This window comes from Pipra filicauda, unplaced genomic scaffold, assembly GCF_003945595.2.
Source record: "Pipra filicauda isolate LSUMZ 115617 unplaced genomic scaffold, ASM394559v2 scaffold47_size6085603_pilon, whole genome shotgun sequence".
NCBI lineage: Eukaryota > Metazoa > Chordata > Aves > Passeriformes > Pipridae > Pipra > Pipra filicauda.
The window spans coordinates 4803211-4828391 of record NW_024104620.1 but is presented as its reverse complement, the minus strand read 5'-3'; the positions used below and the strand labels follow the sequence as shown (position 1 = coordinate 4828391).

Here is a 25181-nt window from a genome sequence, read left to right as displayed (position 1 = left end):
TGTTTCCTCCACTATGCTCAGCTATTGCTGCTTATTCAACTCCTCTGGGGTTTCTTCCTCCAGCAGATAGGAAATGAGGAAGAGCTGACATTCCTCTCTCTTTTCCCATGAGCACACCTGCTGAACCTGCTAATTCCTTCCCTGTTTCCTGCATAGGATGAATCAAATGTCATGAGGCAGAATATCCACAGGACTCAAAGGAATGTGTTATTTGAGGATTAACATGCTTCATAAAAGCAGGAAATGGAGTTGCTTCCCAGCTCAAATGAGACATACAGTACTAATTTCCTAAGACAAACACCACTACATTTAAAATTGCCTTGTTAGAAAATGTTTAGTCACTCTGGAGGGAAGGAGGAAGTGTTTAAATAAGTCAATGACTTATTTAATAACTCAGTTGCCAGTCATTTTTGCTGGTCAGTATTGCTGTGAAGTTATTACCATCAGGAAAAATTAGTTAAAGGGCTTATGGAATAGAGACAAATCTATATTCTTAAAGCATCACTAGCTTCATGTTCTGCACTGGAGGAAGAAGTAAGAGGGATTCTCCAAAGAACAGAACTGATTCTTTCTACCTTTTTCCCCCTTGAAAAACAGAGGGAGCTTCTATTTTTCCCTGGATGTTGGTGGAATTGTTGCTGTGTTGCATCAGCATCACTCTTATGTGTCACTTTTACTGCCTTTTCTACTGGAAGATAAGGTTGTAACATTTGTAAGAATTTCTTCCCCAAGTTTATCTGAACACTGATGTTGGTTAACACCTGAAGTAGCCCCCCAGGTTGGCAAATCCATTGTTCAATTTTAGCTCAATCTGGAAATGTGAATGAAATGAAATTTTAGTGAAGACAACGTGTTGCAGTTCTCTATTTCTCCTTCTTCCATTTCCTTTTTTTTGTTTCCTGGATGGCACTGTTTGGTTTTGAACTCGCCAGAATCAATCATTCCTGCCAGCTGCTTTCTGGAACCAGAGCACAGCTTTGGATATGCCTGGAATGTGCAGCTCTCCTTGCCTGCTGAGACATTTGCCAGTTTAACATTTACCAGAGTCTGAAAATCTGACTTCTCCAGCCTGGAGCTGAACAAACTCCATGATTGAATGGGGATCTTTGTGTTGGGGTTCAACTGTTTGTTGCAGAGCAGGGGGACCTGTGGGTTTGGTCTGAAGCCTAAATCCACAAGGCCTGGACAAAGACACATGGCCAGTGAGATGCTCAGTTTATTTATACATAAATGCCTCCACGCTGCAGCTGTAAAAAAATGGACAAAGCACTAATTCAGCCTCCTGCTTTTGGCACCTGGTGTCAAGTTGCAGATCCCCTGTTACCTTCTGCGTCCATCAGAAGTTGTCAAACAAAACAAAATGCTGGGAATTTCAGTGGGATTCATCTTTTAGCTTAAAAAAGCTGTCTGCAAAAGGATGGGTATGGATATTCTGATACTTATCTGGTGAAGTAGGGGAGTATAAATAGGTATAACAATGTCTTCAGATGTGGTGTAGGCCAGTTATGATTTAAGTTTTAAATTGCAGTTTTAAATTTTAAATTTTAAGTTTTAAATTGGTTCAGTAACATCTACACTGCAAAACTTAGGCTGGTGGAGCAGAAATTATTTTTAGCTGGAATGGTTCTTCATCAAAAGCAACCCGAGCATATTTGTGACCTGAGGGGCTTTGTGCACTCAATAAGTTGCTTTTTTGCTGTGTGTCCTCTGTTCCTGTCTTATACTAAATAATATTAAGGATGATGTTACCATAAAAGATGCTGAACACCACTTCACTTGAACTAGTCAGAAGCTGTGACAGGACTAATGGTTTAATGTTTAAAGATTCCTGGGTTGGTGGCTTTTCCCTTACCTGTGTTATAACCCTTGGCAAGTCACTTAATCTGAGTATCAAGGCAGAACTTGTCATTCTCATGTGAATGATACTTCAGTACATTTGAGTTTGAAACCCTGACAGAGGTGTTAATGTGCAGGTTGTACTTATTTTTTAATGAAATAAGATGTGGTTAAAATATTTGCAATGGTATTCTGTAGTGCTCCTAAAATAGTGAGCTGCATGTTTTAATTGGTGTTTAACTGTAAATGAACACTTAAATTTATAGGAGTAAGTTGATCTCCATAATTCTTCCAGTGCAAACTTAATTATCATTGGTTTTATTGAATTCATTCTTCTGAACATTTTCTGTTCTTACAGTAAAAACATGCCTTAAATGAACTCATGTAAGAATTGCTGTATTGATGTCCAGAACTATCATAAATATTGATGGCTCAGCTTGCTTTCATGGTTATGACTGCTGTGTATCTTCCCCACAGACACAAATGCAAGGGGACAGCTCTGTTTATGATATTTTTTAGTGACATCTGGCACTCTCACAGGAAGCCTGGTGCCTGCTTGTCTGTTTGGGAGAGCCACATTCATGACTCAAAGCCAAGCTGCAAAAGGGAACATTATTGTTAGTAACTGTAAAGGAATGAATGTGATCAGGAGTGAGGACTTGAAGTTAAAAGCAAGTGTTGATTTATTGAGTGTTGTTCCCTGTGAATAAAAGTCAAACTTGGCCAGCTGGTCAAAGTATGGAGCTGCTGTTTCCTCGTGTGTTCTCATGCATAGGAAGTCTCCTGACCTTGGGCCTTGAATCTGCAGCTGATCATTCATTTCAGCTCACAGAAGATTTTGCCCTGGGACAATGTGCTGTCTGACTTCTCACAAAGCAGAAAAGATCCCATCTTCCACAGAAACTCTACCAAAAACCACATAGCTTGTGTTCAATCTACGTTTGAAGTCCTAAACTAGCTGGATTTTAAGGCAAGGACAGCTCAGTCCCAGAACACTGCAGGAGTTTCATATGAAACACAGAGCTCTGTGTGGATTTTTAGTCTGCATTTCCAGGACATTTGTATCATGGAATTACAGATTAATTAAATTAAGGATTCAGTAACATATAGATACAAACCAAATATGGACAAGATTGTAATGAACAAGCCATGGTTTCTTGAGGTTTGCTTGAAGCTGTCTGGAATGTTCTACACTCGAGATTTCCAGGCAGCAAGGTGTATGAATCATCAGAATATCAAATGTATCTTTGTAGCAGCAGTTGCTGTTTCTTCAAGTTTTCAGAATAATAGATGTCTTCTGATTTTTCAGAACCCTTGCTTCCTCTACCATATACTGAGTGTCCTGCACTCCAGCTGACCATCAGAAGGAAATTGCTGCCACGTTTTTGCAGGTTCAGATTTAGCCCAGCACAACATTTCATACTCAGCCTCCAGGGCTGGAAGCCCACAGCTAATGTTTCAGAGGAGCATGGGCTGTGTGGCTAGGGGTTGATTTTTACCTAAGATTAATAAAACTTCCCTTAAACTAGAGGGTGGACTATAAAGGCACAGTTAAGACCAGAAAATTTAGGTAGCTGGTATATGAAGTTAAAATGGCTTTTAGTGAGAGATTCTGGTGTGGGAGCAAAGCAAATTGTCCTCGAGCAGAATTTTAGCTGGTGTCCTGTCCATGATCCAGGAAAACTCAGAACTGCCCACAAGGGTTGTCTGCTCCAGTGCCACACATTTCTCAAATTTCTCTTGTTACTTCAGGCTTAACCAAAATTCAGAGCTGGCATAAGAATGTTTTTCTGATTTTGTGGTATTTGCAAGTTAGCAGTGACTGAGCTGCTGCAGAAGAAACCAGTGACATCTGTGCTATTCCCTACAACGGGTGAATAATTCATAATTCCATATGCCAAGCATTTGGGAAGGCATTAATGCATCTTATGGGACAGTTTCCAGTACAGACAAGAAATTGTTAAATCTAAACTAACAGAAATTACTATTCTTTTGCCACAAGAAGAAGCTTTAATCTTCCTGCTTCCATATGACTTTACATGAAGATAAAGCTTATTACTCATGGTCACAGACTGACTGCTTCCCTACATCAACTTGAAAACTAACTAAACACTCCTGAATTACTTTTTCTCATATGTTTAGCTTTGAATTATAGTTTCATTTAGCAATGTCAAATGAATTGATTGTGGGCATTGCACTGATAAGACAAGTAGCAAAATAAGTCAGGAAAATTGAAGGAAGTTTAAAATATTTTAATTTTTTTAAAGAAAACAAAGAATAATTATTGTAAAGTAGGACAATTTATATTATGGTTTTTATTTCCAAAGCTTGGATTGATATGATAGTTCATGGCACACAAAAGAAACAGAAAAGCAAATACAGAGAGGTTGACACGTTCAGCAATCATCGACCTCATGGGTTATCGTGATTTTTACACCAAACACTGATTTAGAAAATCTGATGCACTGCAGCCACTGGACATGCAAAGCCTTTGCTCTGAGCTCTGTGCATTCAGGTCCTGCTGCACTAAAAATGCCACAGGAAAGCTGTGTTACACCTCAGTGCCACATTCTGACCTGGTGTTGCACACGTTGTCAAACAAACCAACGGCACACTTAGAAAACGAGACACTCAGAAAGAAAAAGTTTGTATACACTGACTCAAAAGCTTCTACGTGTCAGCTCTAAAGCTGCTGAGTAACTGGTTAAAGTGACCCATCAAAAGTGGGTATTTTCCAAGCACCCCTTAATTCAGGATGTTTATTTCAATCCCTGCATGTCTCTGCAAGAAGAGAAGGCAGGAAATTCCTGATGCAATAGTCAGCAGAGCAAGCTTTCAGTTGGTAGGTCAGTTCCAGCCAGGCCTACCCTATTTTGCCACAGAATAACATAAGTATCATGAGCAGAAAATCTCTATCAATAGTGGAAAGATTTTAGCTTCCAATATCCTGTATTTTTTGGATATTTAATTTGTAAATAACTGGTTCTCTCTGAAGCTAATTCCTCCTTTTTGATACACCACATGGTAGATGAACATGCCACAAGCACTTAACCAGTCAAAAACACTTAAAAGATTCTGAATATGTTCTGGATATGTTTTTTTTTTTTTTAAAGAAATCCATAAAATGTAATGTGACATAATCTTTGGTTGCATTTGAAAACCAAGCATATATTACCTGTAAATCACATTTCAGGTGTACATCTGTTTGCTGCAGGGTTTTTTCTTACTGCAAAATCTTTTTTCTTCTGGTAAAATCCTGGATAGTAGAAATGCTATGGAATGTTCCATCCTCTGGAATCAGGGAGACTGGGGGTGGTCCTTAGAGCTGTGTGGGATCCCCATAGATCTGGAATGCTTTGACCGTATTTTCCATGGATCATCTTCTCACACAAATGCAGGAAATAGTCTTTAGTTCTTATAAAATAAGAAGCACTTGTATTTTCTGGCATAGAATGACATGGCTGCTTGTTTCAACTGTTTTCAGGGCCTGGAAAACAACAAGCAGACATTTACTGCTCATCCTTATCCAAATGTTAGATACCTGATCTCTTTTCCTCCCTCTCTATCTTGCCTATCACCACTTTATTTCTCTTCCCAGTTCCTGTTTTCCTTTCTCCTAATTCTGGTGCACAGGATCTGTTTAAATGTCCTGGGGTTTTCTTAGTCCTTTGCAGTTTGTAAAGAACTTCGGATTTGCATGGCACCAAAGAATAAGGCAGAGATCATTCCCAATCTTCAGCTGCTTTCCAGTACTTGTAGGACTTGGTCCTCTCATAATTCCTAGATAATTTTACCTCTGTGCAGGAGAGTGATTCCAAACCCCATGCACTTGATATTATAACAATATCTGGCAATTTTTTTCTGATTTCTGTGGGTTTAGACCCCCCACATTGTGATGCAGCTCTTGCTGATTTTGATGCAATGTGTAACATCAAAATAAATTGTTTAGTCAAAATAGGAACAGCAGACATTTCCCAGGTGATTCCTGTGACCCTACTCAGAGGATGGGGCTTGTTGGAAAAGCCTGAATAGCAATTTACTTACGAGTACCTGCCTGACATCTTCCTTACGACAGCAATCACTATTCCTGCAAGGATTCCAACTGCAACCACGATTCCAATGATTATTCCAACCAGTGCAATTGTTTCCAGGCCACCTGAAAGAAGAAGTTGGGAATGTCAGTGTGTTTCTCAGGGAGACCATTGGTAAGAGGGACTGATACAGCACTGATGCTGTTCTGCTGCATCCCACTCCTCAGGGAAATTCCCTTCTGTCTTGTGAGTTCTCAAGTAGGTTTGGGAAGTTCAGCAGCCTGAAAATGTGCCTTTGGGCTGGAGGTTTGGGAAGTTCAGCAGCCTGAAAATGTGCCCTTGGGCTGGAGGGCTCCATAAGGGTGTGGACATGGAGCCAGTGATCAGGTGAACCAGGGGAGGCAGTTCAGGGACAGATTGGGCACAGCCAGTGGCTGCTGGAAGGGGATTCCCTGGCAATTTTGTTGCCCCTTGTCTTTTGAAGCAAATCTTCTGTTTAATACCTTTTTCAGTTTTCTCTGGTTCCCCGCTCGGTTCACCTGTAAAGCCAGAAGGACAATAATTACTCACTCTGCTTTGTACAGAGTTTTTCAGTTCAATTTGTAATGCTATATGCAGGAAAACTTTTATCAACTATGTCACAATGGTTTGAGGTTGTCCTTTTGATAGGAAGGGAGCAAATTGAAAGTCTGGGAGAGTGAATACAAAAAACTCTTAAGTAATAGAAATTAAAACCTAGGGGACTGATTGATCTGATATATACTAGTGAAACTTGTGTGATCACATTAAGATCAATAAGGTGTTTGTACCTGCTATGAAATAATTATGATTAAGACAGAAATCAGATTTTAATTGTCTGAGACTGGCGTATGCTGATAAAATTTCACCTTGCTCTGAGTGTATTTGCTGAACTATTCTGTGTCTATTTATAAAGAGAACACCTTAAACTTGGTACTGGAATTTTCCAGATATTATTTAGTAGATGGCAGTAGAACTTTGATGTAGAAAAACAGAAATGAAGAGGTTTTTTTACCATCAACACTCTCTGTGTTAACTCCATAACCAGTAGAATTGTCACTGTCTCCATCCGGGACAAAAGCACTTTCTGTGGTCATCAGGTGTCCAAACTGCAAGAGATTTGTTACATTGTGTAGTCTGGTGGGCAACTACAAGAATTGGGGGGAAAAGAGGGAAAAGAAAACCTCAGTACACTCAGTCTACATGTATGAAGGTAACATTTAAATTCCCTGCTCATCCACACCTTGTGGGTGCTTTTTCAGCTGTCCCCCATCATCTTTGACTCGTGTACAGTGACCAAAACAAACCAAAAGAGCTGATTGATTTTCCCAGCTGGAGGCTTTTCTACAGGAGATGACCTCTCAGCAGGACTGCAAAAGGAGACTGCAGAATATTGCAGCCCTGCCTTTTTTCAGTGTTTTGGGTTGTTGTTTTTTTTTAGAGTGGTTTGTCAGTTTGGTTTCACTGAAGCTGAGTGAGAGACACTGAGCTGGAAGAGGCAGCGAGTGGCAGTGAACAGGCAGGTAACAGAAAGGAACCTTTACTTGGCATTTTCTACTCACCAGGGTTGGCAGGGCTTCAAACTCCGTGTCATTTCTGTCTCTGAAATCAATCGTTGCACTTTCTTCTCCTTCTAGAACTGAGCTTGCTGAATAAAATTGGAGAAAACGAGTCAGGATTTTACTTTTTAGTCACCTGTTCTGGCTACTTTGACATGAAAACTTTGTTAAACACGAGCTCTGTGCACTGTTCCGTGTCCCTGCCCCTGTGCACTTTGGTTTGTGAAATTATTTGGAATAAATATGAGTTCTGCTTTACTCTTGCCCAAAGCAGTAGGACAAAGAGCTTAAGTACCATCATTTAACCCTGGCAAAACCTTAAGACATATTGGTTATGAACATTTTGTCCAAGAAATTATTTCTTTTTTTAAGGAAAGGTTCCCTCTCCCCCCAGAGTGGACGTGATGCCTCCAGATTTCCAGCTTATACATTGGGATAAATTGCTTCAAACATCTTCCATTTTCTAAAATAATAAGAGCTTCCTCCCAGCTTTCAGCTCAGTCTCAGCTGCAACCTTTATTTTTAGAACTGTCATCAATGTTTATGGGTGTAGCTATAGTTTGAAAATATTCCTACACAAATCTGTCCCGAGGTTTTTCCAATGTTGCAAATGCTTAGCTGCCATAATTTGATTTTCTTTTAGGCAACAATGTAAGGTCTTCCTTTTTTACTCTAGACCTCTGTGTCATCTGTGCTCTTTGGTGTAGTGGGCATTTCCCTTTTGGCCCACATAATGCTGTTTATTTACAAATACAGCCAGACTTCATTCAGAGGAAAAACAAGCTGGAACAAGGTAGAACACAAAAAACATGGCCCTGTGAAGACAACTGGCACTATCAAGGACATGTTGAGAACATAAGTGTCATTTGATTAAGTTTCTTGCTGATTCATAAACCTGTGAGCATGCAGAGAAGGATGTTAATGTAGGGGGAGACCTCTTGGGGGTTTGTGATTCCAAAGCCAGGTGAGGGGGCCTGTCCTGCTGCTGCCTGGGAATGAGGGTCCTGCTGATTCCAGACACCAGGGCTGAACAATAAGCAAAGAGCTGATAATATCTCCAGGCAAAAAAAAAAGCTTTTTTTGCATCAAACTTCTGTTTATCTCAGCAATCAGACCAAAAGAAGGACAGCTATTCACAGGAGTTCTTTTAAAAGCTGAGAATTACTGTCCCACTGGAATATTTGATGGAAGAGAAATGTTCACAACCTGTTTGGTTTCGTTGAATTAACACTGTTTCTACTAATTTCACTTTTTATGTAGTCACTTAAAAATATTCCCATCTCCTCTGCATATGAAGTTAGACTATATCTGAATTGTTTGACTAGGTCCAAATACTTCTTATGGAAGAATTTACTACTTCTAAGTGCACCCTACCTGTGTTGTGTGTGATACAGAGGCAAGAAAACAGCTTTTGTTCTGTGACTGAAATGAGTAAGAATGGGCATTTTGCTTGATATCAGTAAAAACTGAAAAAAAACATAGAATCACTTTGGATCAGCTGTGCAGATATCACTTGTTAATTATTGTTCTTTAATTGTGAGTTCCATTTCACTTTTGTTCATTTGTAACTGCCCCTTTTAAAATAAAAATGTTATTTCACATTAAAAAAAAGCCAGTATTTAATTTTGAAATCAGTAAAAAAATGCACTGGCAGCTTAAAGGATGAATGAGTTGAGATTGAGAAAAAAAATCTGGTTTTGCTCAAAACTCTCATTTGAATTCTACTGGAAACCTGCAAATATTTTTCCTTTGCTCCCAAAACTGTTTTCTGAACCAAACTAGAAAATTTTTATCCATCTCCACCAATGTAAGACTGAGAGCTTTGTCCCATTGCCAAGAGACCAAACACTGAACTAAACTTAGATTTCTAATTCCATGTTTACCCAGGTAAACAGAATTTTATATTTTTGTACCTTTATAAGCCTGAAAACAGATACACTTTCTATCTCAGAGCCAAAAGGGGGTGCAGGGAGTACTTTGGGCAGTAGCAGATGAAGAAAGTATATTCATGTGATGCCAACATGAGGCCTAATATAGAGGTTAATTAAGCCAGTCAGTGTCCCAAAAATCACCAAAAATCCACAGCAAGACTAGAACAAGCCAGGGTAAATCAGAGTTCCAAGTTAAAAATGGCAAAAATAATGTTTTGGTCATTTTTTATTGAAATACCCCATGTATTGTTGAGGAAGCACAAAAGGGGCTTGACTTTTAGTTGTATATTTAGACACTTTCTAAATATCAGTGTGATTTAAGATACAGCACTACTTATAATACTTATTTTTTGCTTATAAAGTAATGACTTTAGAGTGTAATAGTGGATGTAAAATATTGGCCATGTAAATGCTAAGTTTAAGGGAAAAATAGCAGTAGAACTCACCAATGTGAATTGTGTATGGATCAGTTTACCTTGTAATCCCAGTCAGAAGTGAAAAAAACATCCTTTATTCGCTAGTTGAAAAATAAGCACAGATGGAGAAAACCAATTACCAGAGGAAAATCCCCCACCAGAAAGTGAAATATATTTTGTATGTTAACAACAAGCAGCTTATTGGGAGAAGCTGCTTATGCTGCTGGCATGGCCCTGAAAAACTGCCTGACAGTGAAGGCAGCAAAGGAAACAGTGTCACACAGCAAAGGTGGACAGAAACAGTGACTGTCACGAGGAAATATAAAATAATTAGTCTTGGTGTGGTACTTCTTGAGATTCGTGGCCGTGAGTGACGTGTAGAAAACCTATTTCAGTGCCTTTGCCCTCTCAGTGACTGGCAAAAGGAGGTGGCCCAGATTAATCTTGCCTAATTTTAGGTTCTTAATAAAGGCACCTAAATAAAGTATCTGCTTGCCCTTATCTTCCTTCACAGTCTGTGGGGAAAGATAAATACTTGGAGAAGGTAACTCAGCTCCCCTGAGATTTGGGTCATCCTTGGCAGTGCTGCCTTCCTTTAACTGGAAAGGGAAACTGGAGTGTGGCTCCTCTGAACTGCCCCAGCTCACATCGAACTGATTTCTGCCATTCTGAAGGTCTTGACCCAGTCCTATCCCACCTGTATAACACTGTTTTCAAGCTGAGGTCCTGTATTTGCTGGAGAATAATCCCTGGAGTCTTTCCAGGTTCGTTTTGGGTGGACAGTGGAGGTGGCTGGGTGGTGGTTAAACAGACACTGCTGAGTTATTGCCCAAAGAAAGGCTGGGAGGGAATCTGTTATCAGTGTAGTGCACGGGTGGGAGGGATAATTGGATACTGGACAGCTTTGTCAGGGAAAGTCATACAGAAGTTAAATATTTAAATAAAATGGAGAGAAACTATTGGACTTGAAGCTTCTTTCCCCGTTCCCAGTAGGAGCCCTGCACCACTGACATCAAAGGGAATGCAAAGGGGATGTAAAGGGGGGGGTGCTCCTGTCAGTCCTTGGTTCCATCTGATGTGGGCCAACTGTAGCAAGAGTCAGGGTTAAGCAGGGCTTCTGCATGTGTTCCTAATATTATCTTCGAGGAGGTTGTAAATAAAAACATTGCCTCACAGTGCCGGGGTTGTCTCCAAGGAGCACCAGGGCCTCCTCTGTTTGCAGCTCTGAGCTGCTGTGCCTGTGAATTAATCACTGCACCCCTTCCTGCCAAAGTTCCAGCTGGGAGCCTTTCAGTTCAAAGCCCCCAGCTGCTCTCAGGCTGCACACCAGGAGAAAATTTGCTGTCTCTAAAAGTTCAATACTGCTTTGAAACCTTCCCGTGCTTAAGCATCCCATGACCCACTTAGGGGAAGATGAGCTCACTCCTTACGTGCCCGGAGTGACAGTTCACTGGGAAAACCTCTCCGGGAGGCTCTCGAAGCTCGGCGGTTGTGTTGGAAAGGAGAGGGAGTTGGAAAACTGTTGTTCATTAGCATTTCTTTCAGGGATCTCCAAAACCAACAACGATACTTCTGCAGATGAAAAATGTTGTAGGATCTTGTTTCTCTCCTGGTGTAAACCTGAATAAACCCAAACACTGGTGGGCAAAGGCAGTTGTAAGCCTGTAGTTTAGCTTAGTCCTTGGAATAGGAAGCCCTCCAAATAGAATGAGTTTCCATCTCTGATAAGAGACCAGGAGATAAAAATGGCAAACCTTAAAGGATTCCCTCTAGCAAGAACTGAAATAATCTTTTTCTCATTGCCTTCTGGTTCTCATAAAAAAGGAAACCAGCTCCAGTTATTTGTAACAGCTAAAAAAGGAAAGTAGCAGGTTAACTGTCAAACAAAAGCTCTGATCTTAAAATTCAAGTTTATTTTTATCTGTGTCTTATCAACATTATGTTTTATCCCATCCAGCTGGGCTAAATAGGTACTTTGGAGGATGTTGCTCTAGAAAAGCAAGGGAAAGGATTTAGCAGGATGGGTCACTTGGGAGGTGTCACTCTCCTGCTGGAGATGAACTGAGCAAACATCTGGAGCTGGCTGAGGGCTTTCAGGATCTGCTTCCGGAGCTGTTACAGCCAAAGTGGTGTTGTTTGAAGGGCTGGGTATGGATTTGTGTGTTATCCATCCTGTTTTGGCTGTATCTGACTCAGCATTTATGTCCTGATACAGGAATTCCCGTTCTGAGGGAGCATTCTTCACTCAGAGACCTTAATTTGATTGTGGGCAAACTGAGTCTTAGTCTGTGTCTCATTACTGGAATTAGTTCAGTAGTAGTTCAGTGAAAACTTTTATTCCTAGTGGTGGAGGTTTAACAAAAATATGGGATTTGTAAAGAATCTGCCTTTTAAATACAGCAGCTCTGTAATTTTCAAATTGATTTTTTTTGTTGGTTTTTGGTTTTTTTTTTTGTTATTTGGCTTCATCCTCCATTTAAGTGTATTCCAGAATCCAAAATCTACATCATCAGCTGAATTTTGTCTGAAAATAGTTTTCCATTATTTTTCTATTTTTGGATATTTGGGAAAAAAAGCATACAGGTGTCTCTTTTGTTGTGAAATGCTTCAACAGCACCAGATCCAGGCTACAAAATCTTTTTGACTTTGAAAATATGAGGTTATAAGAAGAATATAAGAAGAATATAACATAGAAGAAGAATATAACATAGTGGATTCTGGCATTTGTCTTTTGATGTTTGAACCTTTGGACAGTTAAAATTTGCAGACTTTAGAAAGGCAGGGAAGTTTGTTAATGAGAACTGAAATTCTCATTTGTACCTCATCTGTATCCTGCAAAACTATATCTGCAGTATCCTGAGAGCTTTGTGTCCTTGGCCTGTTTGGGGCCTTTTCTTTCTCTGTTAATTTTTTCTGGAAGTTGGAGTAATGTCTCATCCCATAAGAAATCCCCTGGTGTGTGTTTAAGTGTCTAGACTCTGTTGTTCAGGAGAAAGTATGTACTGTCTAAATCCTGAAGTGCTTTCTGCAGTTTCCTTATGCAAAGACTGACAGTTTGCTTTATATAACAAAGGAAGCTGGATGACAAAATACCAGGAATTTTGGAAAGTGTCTGCCAGTTGAAAACTGGTCATGAAGCACAAGGCAGGATTTAGCTCGGCCTTATTTAGAGCATGACTGAGTTTGTTCAGGTATTCCCTGCAGCTCCTGATGACAATGCTTTGCTGAATTGTCAGAAACATTTCCTTTGGTCACCACACCCTGCTCCAGATGGGTTTTATTGCTGGGGCTGGCTCAGCCAGAGGAACAAAGCCAGGCTTTAAACCGACAGTGCCAAGTGGCAAAGAACCACTGGGCTGCTCCTCAAGTAGATCACATGTCCTCTGGATGTTACAGTGTTCTACTGACAGAAAAGCAAAGCAAAATATACTTGGACTGGGCAGATATAGAGAAGTAGCTGCTCTTCAAGGGCTTGGAAACAAAACCACCAGGGGAAAACGTGGAACCTTAGTAAGCCTTGTCTTAGGCATGGTAAGATCAGCCACAGAGCTGTGGGCATTAGGAAGGGACTAACTCCATTATGGGACATTCCTTTAAAATATTCCTTGCAGAACTAGAGATGAATATTCCAAATTTATGCTTTTAAGAATGTTGCTGTGTTAACCTCTGCTTTCCTGTCTGCTCAGCACACTGACCTCAGACTTGCTATCCCACGAGTGTGGGATAAAACCACGTTGTTATTGATATTTGCTGCCCTGTGCTCCTTGGCAATTTTACTCATAGTTTAATTGTTTTCTTTGAGGGTTTGATTGGGACAACGAGGTTGGAGTTGTGGTCAAGGTGTGAGTATCTGCTGCCCCTTTCTGTCAGGGGCAGGATTCCAGAGCTGTCGCTGCAGGGCTGACAAAAAAGGAGCATTTCAGCCAACGTAAGGAGGAAAGTACCAAACTTTGTGTCAGGGAGCAGCAGATTTTCCACATGTGCAGCAGAAAGCAAATATCTGTGTGCAAATACTGGGATGTGTAAATGCAGATGAGAGGAATTAAGAAATGACCTCTAATACAGTAATAAACTAATCTTTTCTCTGAATCACTTCTTCCCCAGAACTCTGAGGCTACAACCACGTGCCCTTTCACAGCTGCCTTGTTGAAGGTTACTAATCCCTTGTATCTGCCAGCAGGACCCTTTGCATGTTCCTTAACTTATTTGTTTGAAATACTCCCACCAAACACTGAACTGGAGACTCTTAGGTGCTAATTTTGTTCACAGAGTGATTTTTGGCTACCTCCTTTTATTGCCATGCAGCAAGCAAGACCCACTCAAATATGTTCAGTCTGACTTTTATCCTACATTAATCATGTACTAGCTAATATTTGGATGTGTTTCATAGTCATAAAACCATTTTAATGTCCATTTGGAGTTAAGTGTGTCCCCTTTACAGATTTAGCAGTATCTCCTACACTACTTAAGCCCTCCTAAGAGACCACATGTTTGCCTGAAAATGGTGTAACAGCTGAATTATTCCCTCACAAAGGATTATTCTGATCCAATTTGTGCTGGATGTTGTAGTGTTTGTAATCAACAAAGATGGAAAAAACATGAGGAAGTCATAAAGCAACACGAGGATGTGCTCAGCATCAGCCTCTCTGTCCTTGGAGAGCCTTTGGCCAAGCTTCTGAGGCAGGGAGTTGGAAATCAATAATGCTTTTGTCTCTTATTTTTCCTCATTTGTTTCTCTTTAGGACATCCCAGCACACCTACACTCCCAAATCCCACATCTTGTTCTGAACTGCTGTGCAGCAGTTTGTGCTTTCCTGGGGGGTTGATCCCCACTGAGGGGCCACACGAAGCAGGGGGGCTCCTTGAGAGGCTGCAGCAGGGGGCTGGGATGCAGGGAGGGGCAGGACCTGGCAGCATTTGCCTTCCATCCTGCGGTCCCTGACCACATCCAGACAAAAAGCAAACAAACCAACAAAACAAACGTGCCACTGAGACAGCCCATCTGCCCCGGCCGGGCCAGCAGCAGGAAGGAGGCATTTCTGTGGTCCACGTGTGGCTCGCCTCAAGTGACACATGGAGAAACACTGCCTGCTTCTGTTGGAGCCCAGCAGCCTTCCTTCACTGCCTTTTATTATCTAGTAAAATGCTCTCTAGGTTTTTAACTGCCTTTTTTTTTTTTCCCCCAGATGATTTACAGTCCTGGGTCTGGGGGATATGCACGGATTCAGTGGGAACTGCTGAACGACAGGAGTGGAGGATCTGGCCTCTCTGTTCCCAGATTTTACTGTGCAGCCTGAGGTAATGAAAGGTCCACTTGTAAGCCTTTAAATATGACTGTTTTCCTTGTTTGTAAAGTTACAGATTCAAAAATTAACTGTTGGGATACAGATGGGCAAACCTCTGCTTGCCCAGCAGAGAGGAGAAAGCAAATTTTGTCTGTTCTCTGCTGGTCTTCCACAAAGACACTGCAAAATCCAGACCCACTGATTTGCAGACCTACTAATAGTGATTCAGCAAGATGATTTTCCCCTCTTTTGTGATAATTGTTTTGGGTATTGGACATGTAGAGTTAGATTTATATCATGAAGAGGCATATATGGGACACATGTGAGAGCATTCATCATTCATGATGCAGGGTGAAAGGTTTTGTGGTGCTTATTTAGTAGAAAACCGGTTCCCTTTTGAGTCAAATGTGACTGTTCCTCTTGGTTGTACATTTTGTTTATAGCCAGCAGTTACAGAATTTGATTTTCAGGTGAGTTTAGAGGTGCCTGACTTCATTATAGTTTTGCCACTGAAACAGCAACAGTTTGGGTAAATCAAGACACTTCCAAAAAAAACTTTTCTGGTGATTTTGTCAATTCTGTTTTTTATGATTTTGAAAAACATAGAAAACTTTTTAGTCTTTCAGGGCTGACTGTAAACTTCAATTTCCTTTCTTCTGGAAAACGGACTCAAAATGTTTCATATAAACACTTGTTATCCAAATTATCCTGTCAATGTGCTTACTTTCAGTCCAAACCAAATGTTACATGATCTGGGATAAACCTGACTTGCATAAGGAGATATAATCTGGTGTTTGCCTCTAGGTAACATCAGGCACGTGGACAGCTGATACAGCTCAAGTGACATGTGGTATCTTGTCAACAATCACGTTAATTTTTGTTCATGTTATGTGACAGCCACTGCAGTAATCTCCATCTCTGCAACGATATTTTCACCACAGGAGAGGGTTTGGAATTAAGAAATGCCTCTGAAAATCACTGGTTTGGATGCTGGTGGAGGCCAACTTCCATTTCTACTCATTTGGTCTGATCCAAACCCTTGCCTGAGTTTTTATATGCTGAAACCATCACAGAAAGGCAAAAATGTATCTGCTAATCATTCAATAATAATAATAATGATAATAATCCTTTTGGAAATTGGGAATACACTTCCTGATTGAAACAAGGCTGCTTTTCTTGAGTCAGTCTCAGTCCATAACCTGGAGTGCCCAGTTGCAAGAAAAGGGAAGCTGCAGATTTATTTATGGCCTCATTGGGTTAAGAAGTATCAGAATCTGATAAGGAGACTTTTTTCCCATAAAACCCTAAAGCCACACTGTCACCCCAGAGTTTCAGATATCTGGATATCCCCACTCCCCCAGGGACTATTCAAGTCAGACATTCTCCCTTCCCCTGTCAGCCAGGCACAGACTGTGAAGGTGGCATTGTCACCTCCAGTCTGTTCTAACACATAATTGCTGATGGTTGTCAGTAAACACCAGTAATACATATTTAAATACTCAATACTTTCTTATTTTACCTCTGGAGTCCATTTCCCGGGTGTATCCTCTGGAAGTTGTCCTGCATGACTGGCTCCATGTGAAGAAAAAGTCATAAAACCTAAACACCCCAAAAGTCTTAAAGGCTGTAAACCATGTTCCAGATCCAGCTGTGGAGTTCAGTGCTGGTTATAAAGCACAGGTGGGATCTTGCAAGCAGCAAATACTCTATTTTTCTTTCTGACTAGTAGGGTTTCAGCCTGATCATTGCTGGACTCCTTCTCTCAGAGTTGAGAGAAGATATGCTTAAAAATTCCCCAAAAACCTGGAGATGAAACACCTTTCTTACCCATAATTCTGGTATCTTAGAAACTGCTTAAGGTACTTCCATAAAATAGTGGTGGCTTTGCCTCATTTCTAATGGCTTTAAACTTTGGTACATTTAATAGTGATGCTTTTTAAGGACAAGGTAGCTGTCCTTAAACAATTCTTAGAATCTCCCCCAATTTCCTAGAAAACAATTTTTGTGTCTTGCCTAATATGTGCTGATTTTAGATTTTCTGTGAAATTCTGAAGCACAGCTCCAAACTTTCAGCCTCCTGTTCTGACATACTCCATTAGAAGTTTCAAGTCAACACCCACACATGCTGTATATATTGATATAGCTCCATTCTATCCAGCAGAATGGTACTGAGTATTATCAGGCCAAAATCAGGTCTTTTTTTTTTTTTTCAGTTTGGGTCCCCAAATCCAAGTCTGACAAGTATAGTTATGCTTTGGAAGACTGATGGGCTGAGTTTCAGGTTGATGTATTTAGAGCAGTGGTACTGGGAATGTGTTCCATGGCAATGGCAGAGGCACTTCACGTTGCCTGGTGGCCAATTCATTCATCAGGAGTCAAACACTGCACAGAAAGTCTGAATTTCAAAGTGATATTCCTGGAATCAAGCACTGATCAGGGTAATTCTGATTTATTGTTAATAAATCAGACTCTTCCCCTTTAGCTGTAAGAAAATGTCCCTTTTACCTAAAAGTGTGTCTTTTTTATAAAATTCAAAAGAAATAATTTGCCAAATTAATCTTTTCTAAGCAGGCACATAACACTTTTTAAATAGGTAATAACTCTCCCTGTTTTAGTTTGAATACATTGCTTATGGCTAAGTCAGGCTTAGCAAAGCCCTGTGCAGGGCTCAAATTCTAAGTGGCTGTAATGTCTTTAAGCTCATAAGTTAAACTCCTGAATGGAAATATTTATAAGTTACTTTGGTAGAGTTACACCACCTAAATGTCAATTAAACTAATCTCTTGCTTGCACTCTGCACTGTGTGTGTCACAGGGGGACTCATTTCCAAGGGCTGGGGCTGGAATGCCTTCCCTGCCTGTACCTTCTCCCTCCCTTGCAGACACACACAGAGAATTCTTTCCTAACAGAGCCTAACTCAGCCCATCTGAAAACTCCTGCTGTGTTCCTCCCCGGATTGCAGCTGGAGTTTGAGAATTCCAAAGGAAGTTTCACAAACAGGACAGAGCAGCTCCATAACCTGGGAGCTAAACCAGAAACCGTTAAAGTGCAGGAAACGGCTGGAAAGAATTGTAACCAAAGTTTCTCCTTACCTTCTTCAGCAAGTGCTGCCAAGGGCACACTCCCTAGGACGAGGATGAAGAATGGAACTTTCATAAACATCTTTGACCTGCTTGGAGAGTCGCTTTTCCTAATCCCGAGACCAGATGGATCCAAACTCGGATTAATTTTTATTTAGAGGCAGCGGAGAATGGAGATCCCAAAAAGAAATCACTGCAAAGAAAACACTTTGGTATTCCAAATATTCCTTTTGCTGCTGTATCGTGGAGGGGGGAGGCTTTCCCAGCTGATAACTGTACAGTTAGAGAAAACTGAGTGGAGTTGGAGTTATTTTCTTTAGCCCAGGGGTGGGAGCAGCCCAAGGTGGTCCTGGACGAGCAGCCAGGCCCGCCCTCCTCACGCTGTTTGGTCAGCACCAAAATTGTGATCTCAGCCCAGGTTTAAAGTTACAGGAGCTGCTGTGGCTTTCACAAGACTTTTATTTAGCAAAGTGGGGAAAGGGAATTTAGGCAGAGCGAGGTGCTCCCTCCCTTCTGCAAACTGTCTTTAAAAAATACTTAAGGAACAACACTAAGGACGTTTTTCTTGTTATTTCCAGCGGTGAACTGATGGTTTTTTCATTTCTAAGTGAGCCCCCATGTTTTTCTAAGCAAGTGTGGTACTGAGTGTGCATTTAGGGACACTGAAACAGTTTTAGGACAGGCTATTTAATTCTGCAGTAAATAGTGTCTGAGTTTTCCTGTGTGTCTGAGGCTCTGAGCTCGTGTCCTCAAGTGACACCCTGGCTGTGCTCGACCATTTCTCTCTGCCCACAGGCTTGCTGGTCTCAGAGTGCTGATATCACCCTTCAGAGAGAGGATTTTTCCTTTTAATATGTATTATTATTAGCAGTACAGCTGTACAATGAGTCTGTGCAAGACTCATTAGTTTTTCCTCGTCCATGTTTGTGGGAATCAGCCTTGCAGGGCAGGTGTGCAAGGCTGGATGGCACCAACATCTGTAAGACAGGCCTTTGCTCACCAGTAACAGTTCTTAGGCAGGAACTGGGGCTGAACTTGGAGAGAAATTATTTATGTCAACCCTATTCTGAATCTTCCCTCATTTTGGGCAAGTAATAATTTCCTGATTTACATCTGTTTATACATATCTGGAGCAGGTCCAGAGAAGGGCAGCGAGGCTGAGGAAGGGACTGGAGCACAAGTGCTGTGAGGAGAGGCTGAGGGAGCTGGGGGGGCTCAGCCTGGAGAAAAGGAGGCTCAGGGGAGACCTCCTCACTCTCTGCAACTCCCTGACAGGAGGGGGGAGCCAGGTGGGGGACAGGCTCTTCTCCCAGGAACCAGCAGTAGGACAAGAGGGCTGGGTCTTCAGCTGTGCCAGGGGAGGTTTAGGTTGGATATTAGGAAGACATTCTTTACAGAGAGAGTGCTCAGCCATTGGAATGGGCTGCCCAGGGAGAGGGTGGAGTCACCATCGTGGAGGTGTTGAAGGTGAGACTGGATGTGGCATCAGTGCCATGGGCTGGGAACCACGGCGGGGTTGGATCAAGGGTTGGACTTGACGATCTCGGAGGTCTTTTCAACTCAGTTGATTCTGTGATTCTGTTTAGGAGTGTGGTGAGTTTTAATCAGTGCCCAGGTGTGAACTGACTGCACCAGTGTGTCACAGAGTGAGTGAGGAAGGGCAGAACCTTCTCCTTCAGCTTCTGCACCTCCAAGTCCTGCAGTGCCAGGACCTCAGGCTCACAAAGCAGCAGCAGCAGCGTGGATTTATTTCCTTTCTGCTGACAGCTGTGGAGGAGGTAACCTCTGCTAGAGGAGACTTGTGGCAGGGGTTTTGTTATTTTTTAAATACAGACACACAAAAAAACCCCCAAAACAACCCCCTAAACCATGGCTGGGTTGTTTTGCTCAGGGAATGAGTCAGAGCTGTCATTAAGACCCCACAACACTTGGTGCTATAAAGGACCAAAGCAAGTCTGAACGTAAGACATGATGTAAAAAGGGCTGCAGGTGGGAAATGCTGCACCTTCCACTGGGATTTTCTTTCCCTCTCAAACTGATGGGTGCCAAAGGAATTTCTTAGCTATAAATTATGGTGCTATAATTGTGTTCTTTGTGATGAAGAGGAGGGCAGGATGAAAACAGTTGACACCAATGCCAAGAATCAACAGGCAATATTGACTTATTGTCTCCAGAAAAGCAGTAAAATAAATATTGCCTTGTACTATCTTTCAGCATATTAAAAGCTGGGATTAATTATTCTCAATAATGCAGTTTCAAATTTATTTAGGAGAATGTTTATTTTTGGGGGAAATGCCCCTCATATGAAACTAAATCTTGCTACAGGAGTATGTCAGTTTTAATGGAATTTATTTTGAAAGAAATATTTTTTTACCTTATCGGAATGGAATGTTTGGAATTCTGTATGTATTTTTAGAACAAATGAATGTAGTACACTATGTAAGACAAACTGGTGCAAACAGTGACTTTTTAATGTTAACAAATTTTCAACAGGAGCAAAAAGAAGGTATTTTTAGGATTTCATTCAGTTTTCTTTAAAAGCACTCTGGAGACCTTTTACAATTATTCCTATAAACAAACTTACCTCAGGTTTAGCAATAAGCCCTTCTAAAGGAAGAGCTATTTGCTGAATTAAATAAATTCTTTCTTTAAGCTGTACTGTCTTCTGGGTATAGAACTGGGATTCTTGAGCTTTCAGGAATTGGAGATGTCCCAATTCCAGTGGCTATTCCAACACTTTTCGATACTTTTATTATTTTTCCCAGTAAGGAATAGTTTCTCCTATACCAGCCTGTTCCTCCTGTTTGGACTTGTTCTTCAAAGGAAAACTCCTTAGCTAAATTTCTTGAACTGTGAAGAATTTAATAACATCAGCTTCTATCAGGGTGTCAAAGTGCAACAAAGGGCATAAGAAATGTGCCTACAGATGCAAAACAAGCTGGGGAAAAAGCTCCTTCCTAACTGTCATCTTGGGATGGGATTGCTCCTGAAGGACAACTGTGACAGGAACTTGCCTTCCAGTGGGGACAGTTGCTGTGTAAGGAGATTAAGGCTGATTTAAAGCAGCAACAAAACTCTTTCAGAAGAGCCAACGTGCCCTTGGGAGAGGGGACGGAGCCAGGGGGACAAGGGAGCAGTTTTCCTCTGAACTGCCCCAAATTAAGGGGGTTTGATGAAACTGCAGTTCAGTGCTCTGTAATTCTGTTAAACCAAGAGGTTATTCATAGGTTCTGATTTAACAATTCCTCTGCATTGAAAGCAGCCCTTGACTGTGTGTCTGTCAGGGAACAGGAGGTGAGCACATCCCACGTGTGTGCCTGGCAGGGATGTGCCCGTGTGCCCCCGTGCTGCCGTGCCACCAGTGTCAGATCCACGCAGAGACGCTGGAATTGGGTCTGGGTGTGTTATGACAATTCCCACAAATTGCCAGGATATGAGTGCATGGGTCACTCTTTTTTTTTTTTTTTTTTTCCTTGCCAGGCAGGTCTGTGTTTTCAGTCCCAGTGGTTTGGGGGAGGGCGTGGAGAGGGGTTTGAGTCCACGCAGCCCTTGTGTTTGCGTTTCATAATCGGCTCCTTCCGTCTCATCATATCAGTGGTTTGCAGAGTCTTGGGAGAGGTTTGGGCTGTGTCTGGTTCAGTGAGAGTGAGGAATGAACCAGAGCTGGGGGAGTAGAGAAGTGGTGACTGCATCCTGCCAACTGTTCCGCCTCAGGGGCGAAGCCGTGTGGGATGATGTTTTCCCCTGGATCAATCATGAACCCCGGGGGCACTGAAGTCAATCCAAGGTTCCCTCTGATCACAAATGGGCTTTGACTTCCTGTAAATAACCTGTAAAATGGGAGCACAACCATCCACACTCTATTTAAAGCCCACCATAGAGACCAAAGCAGTGCATGTACACACGGGGGTGACTCTCTCTATACTCACATCTAAAAAGGCCACACAAATGTCTCCTCTCTGCACGGAGGAATATTCAAATTACCCCTCTGCAGTCCCACGAGCTGTCAGAGGTTACAGCATGGGGACACATTTGAATGTTCTGCCTGACTTATTACAGGATTTTCCATGATAGTACAGCTCCAATGCTCTAAAATTCGTCTTTCCACAGAACCATCTCATCCATTATCTCCAATACAAGGGAAATCTTAGCTTACAACATCTCCAGTCTGCACAAAGTAAACCCATATTTACCCTTTCTATCTTTTCACTAAAAACATTCAAAAAGTGTAAATTAGGCATTCCATTTGATGACATCCTTTGCAAACCTCCCCTGTAACTCAAATGATACTGTCTCTTTCTGTTGCCAAATTTCCTGTTTCTGTACCCTGGGGGCAGCTGTGGGCCCTGCAATATTTGGTCAGAAGCATAAAAGCTGTTTTCTACAAGCTTTATTAATTTTCAAGCCATTTCCTGTTTTCCCTTTGCAGCCAAACCCACCCTTTTTGGCAGGTACTGAAATAAAAAAACACATGATCCAGTCTGAGCAAAAGTTCAATTACTTGACAGAGGAGGAGACCCCAAATGATAACTCTGAATTTTCTTTGCTGCTTTCTACAAGGCAACTTTGCTTTACTGTGAGGTGACATTCCAGCAGATGAGGTGTGGAATTGCAGAAGGCTTTTGCAGAACTACAGCTCCTTGCCCTCAGGAATGGCTTTTACCTTCCCTTATTCCCAAATTGTTAAAGTTCCAGTCCATCACATCTTGTCATTGGTTTGCACAGGCCTCAAATAGGTGTCACTTCATCGTAGCTTTTGGGTTTGAGCCACTGAGGTTTTAGTTTCCTCTAGTAAGAGATTGGGCTCAAATATTCATATTATGCAGCTTTTTAAGAGATCAGCAGCTATAAATCCAATCCTGTTCCTTGCCCATCTGTGCTCCTGGCAGTGTAATATATGCCCAGAGCTGTGAGCAGCCCAAGCTGTCAGATGTGGGGAAGAGGGATTATGAATGAGCAAATGGCAACAATGCTTGAAGTTGGAGTTCTTGAGCTCCAACAGTAATGATCTTTGTCAGTCAGGTTTAGAGACGGGGCTGGATTTCCAGCTGGGGTAACTCAGAGTTTCACCAAAATCAATAAGACTTTCAAAATAAACGTATTTAAGGGGAAAGAAGAAAGTCTCTACGCTTCAAATAGTTTCCTTTGAGATTTATGGGCAGCTGTTCTTTGTACAAGTCCCTTTTCTCCATGATGTCATTTGAGTCAGGGATGAAAAGTTGATTAAGATGTGCTGGGAGAGGGAAAGGGCACAGAGGGCTGCACAGGAGTTTTACACAGAGTGAGTTGATCTGTGTAAAATGTCAAGATTTCTCTATAATATATCAAAGTCTGTCATTAGATGTTGAAGTTCCAAAGTTGAAATTGATACTGTTCACATTTTAAGGTTCTTCATTAGAAGCAGATGAATTTGGGCCGTTTAACACAAAAGCCTGAATTATATTTTTTGCTCAGGAGTAACATCACTGCCTACCAGAAACAAAATACTGGTGTGAAGGGAGTAAGAGACATTTGGTAGATGGTCTGCAGTGCCTTTCTCGAGAGGATATGAGTGTTGGTTGTTTAGAAAGACCCCGGAGCAGAACTTCTCAGCTGCTTCCTCAATAAGCCTTTCATCAGAGACAGCGAAATTCTCTGGGGACTTAGTCCTGAAAACATAAATCTCATGGAATGCAACAGGTTACATGGGGTTTAAGAACTGATTGTAGGGAGTGTGCACGATCCTGAGGACACCCTGGAGTTGGGATTTCTGTCAGGGAGTATTTCACCCAGAGAAACTCTTCCCAAAGTCTGCCAGCAGTTGTCTCTACGTGACAGACAATGGAGTGACTCAGAGTTAAATATGGAATGCCCACTCTGTACTACTTTTAAACCTGTGACTGACCACCATGTATTTAACAAAAAATTATAAGGTTGACGTAGGGTTTTCTTAGGTCAGGAGTGTTTTTTAACTAGAACAGTTATAAAAGGAAAGAATACAGCAGTGGAGCCAGAGGGGGGAAAAACACACATACTGTGTACTCAGTCTCATTTACTGCAGAATGGTTCTGGGAGTTTTTCTTAATACTTTCAAAGGCTTTCACTGCTTTGATTGTGAGTTTATGCAGATAAAGCAAATGCCTGTCAGTAAGAATTTACATGTGCTAATTTTTTTTAAATACACTTTGTCTTGATGTGCTGGAAATTCAGCAAGAAATGTTGTAATCCTGACCAGGTGACCGAGATCACACCTGCTTGGAATGTGAGCAGAACCCAGCACTGTTTGAGGCCGTGCTGTGTCCTGACAGCAGCCAGGAGCTGTCTGGGCATCTTCAAGGTGGGGCAGGACTTGCCTGGGTTTACAGGGAGAGGGACTAAGGAACACACAGAGCATGTGGGCACAGCCAGTTCTTTGTAAATGACAAATTGTCTCTGGGAATAAACTCGTGTGTCTTTGAGGATGAAATTTCTCATTTTATTCATCCATGTGATGAATAAAATGAGAAATACTACCCCCCTGAAGTTCCATGGGAAAAGTCTCATTTCGACTCTGATTTTAGGGAGGAATCACATATAAAATAACGTGGTTTCTTTCCCTTTCTGTACACTGTGTTCCTAAAACCAGGCAGCTTCGTGGAGGAGATGCACAGATGAACAAAAGCTGCTGCAATGAGTGGTTGTTTCAAATGGGGGAGGGCAGGGAGGGACAGAAAAGCAGACTGATGTGGGGATGGACACTTGGGAATGTGGGGAAGCAGTGATGTTCTCCATGGCCTTTCCTGACTGTAAATGGGATTTATCTGCACACAATGTAAGCGAATAACCCAAAAGAGCCCATCTCCACAGTGCCCTGTGGCCACGAGAGGGAGCGAGACGTTCACAGGTCCCGGTTGGTTTGAAACACGCTCGGTGCGGGGCTGGATCCCACCACTTCCCTAATCCCAGGGAGGAACCTGAGCCAAGAAATATGTTCCAGACAAGGAAGGTTTTGAGCTGCGATTTTTTCCTGCCACATTTTCAAGCAGCAGCATGTTTTTCCACGCTGG

General features: G+C 41.7%; 1 protein-coding gene across 2 annotated transcripts; it reads right to left on the bottom strand.

Moving 5' to 3' along the window:
• Nucleotides 1-4417: 4417 nt before the first annotated feature.
• Nucleotides 4418-18349, bottom strand: PDPN (podoplanin). 2 transcript variants are annotated; one of them, XM_027736350.2, is made up of 6 exons: nt 18169-18349; nt 7448-7533; nt 6901-7033; nt 6371-6406; nt 5887-5992; nt 4418-5323 (listed from the first exon to the last, which is right to left on the bottom strand). In XM_027736350.2, exons 1-6 carry the CDS (start codon nt 18236-18238, stop codon nt 5317-5319), a joined length of 438 nt encoding a protein of 145 aa, XP_027592151.1. In that variant the 5' UTR covers nt 18239-18349; the 3' UTR covers nt 4418-5316. The 2 variants fall into 2 exon arrangements, with proteins under 2 accessions (XP_027592151.1, XP_027592152.1); XM_027736351.2 differs by having other exon boundaries at nt 5881-5992; nt 6901-6994.
• Between the last annotated feature and the right edge of the window lie 6832 nt (nt 18350-25181).

What these genes read in the sequence shown, in the direction of transcription:
- PDPN (XM_027736350.2), bottom strand. Translation starts at nt 18,238, where the DNA reads ATGTTTATGAAAGTTCCATTCTTCATCCTCGTCCTAGGGAGTGTGCCC. An exon ending in TTGAAGCCCTGCCAACCCTG is followed by an intron (nt 7,034 to 7,447) that starts GTGAGTAGAAAA and finishes CAATTCTTGTAG; the next exon opens with TTGCCCACCAGACTACACAA. An exon ending in TAACACAGAGAGTGTTGATG is followed by an intron (nt 6,407 to 6,900) that starts GTAAAAAAACCT and finishes CTGGCTTTACAG; the next exon opens with GTGAACCGAGCGGGGAACCA.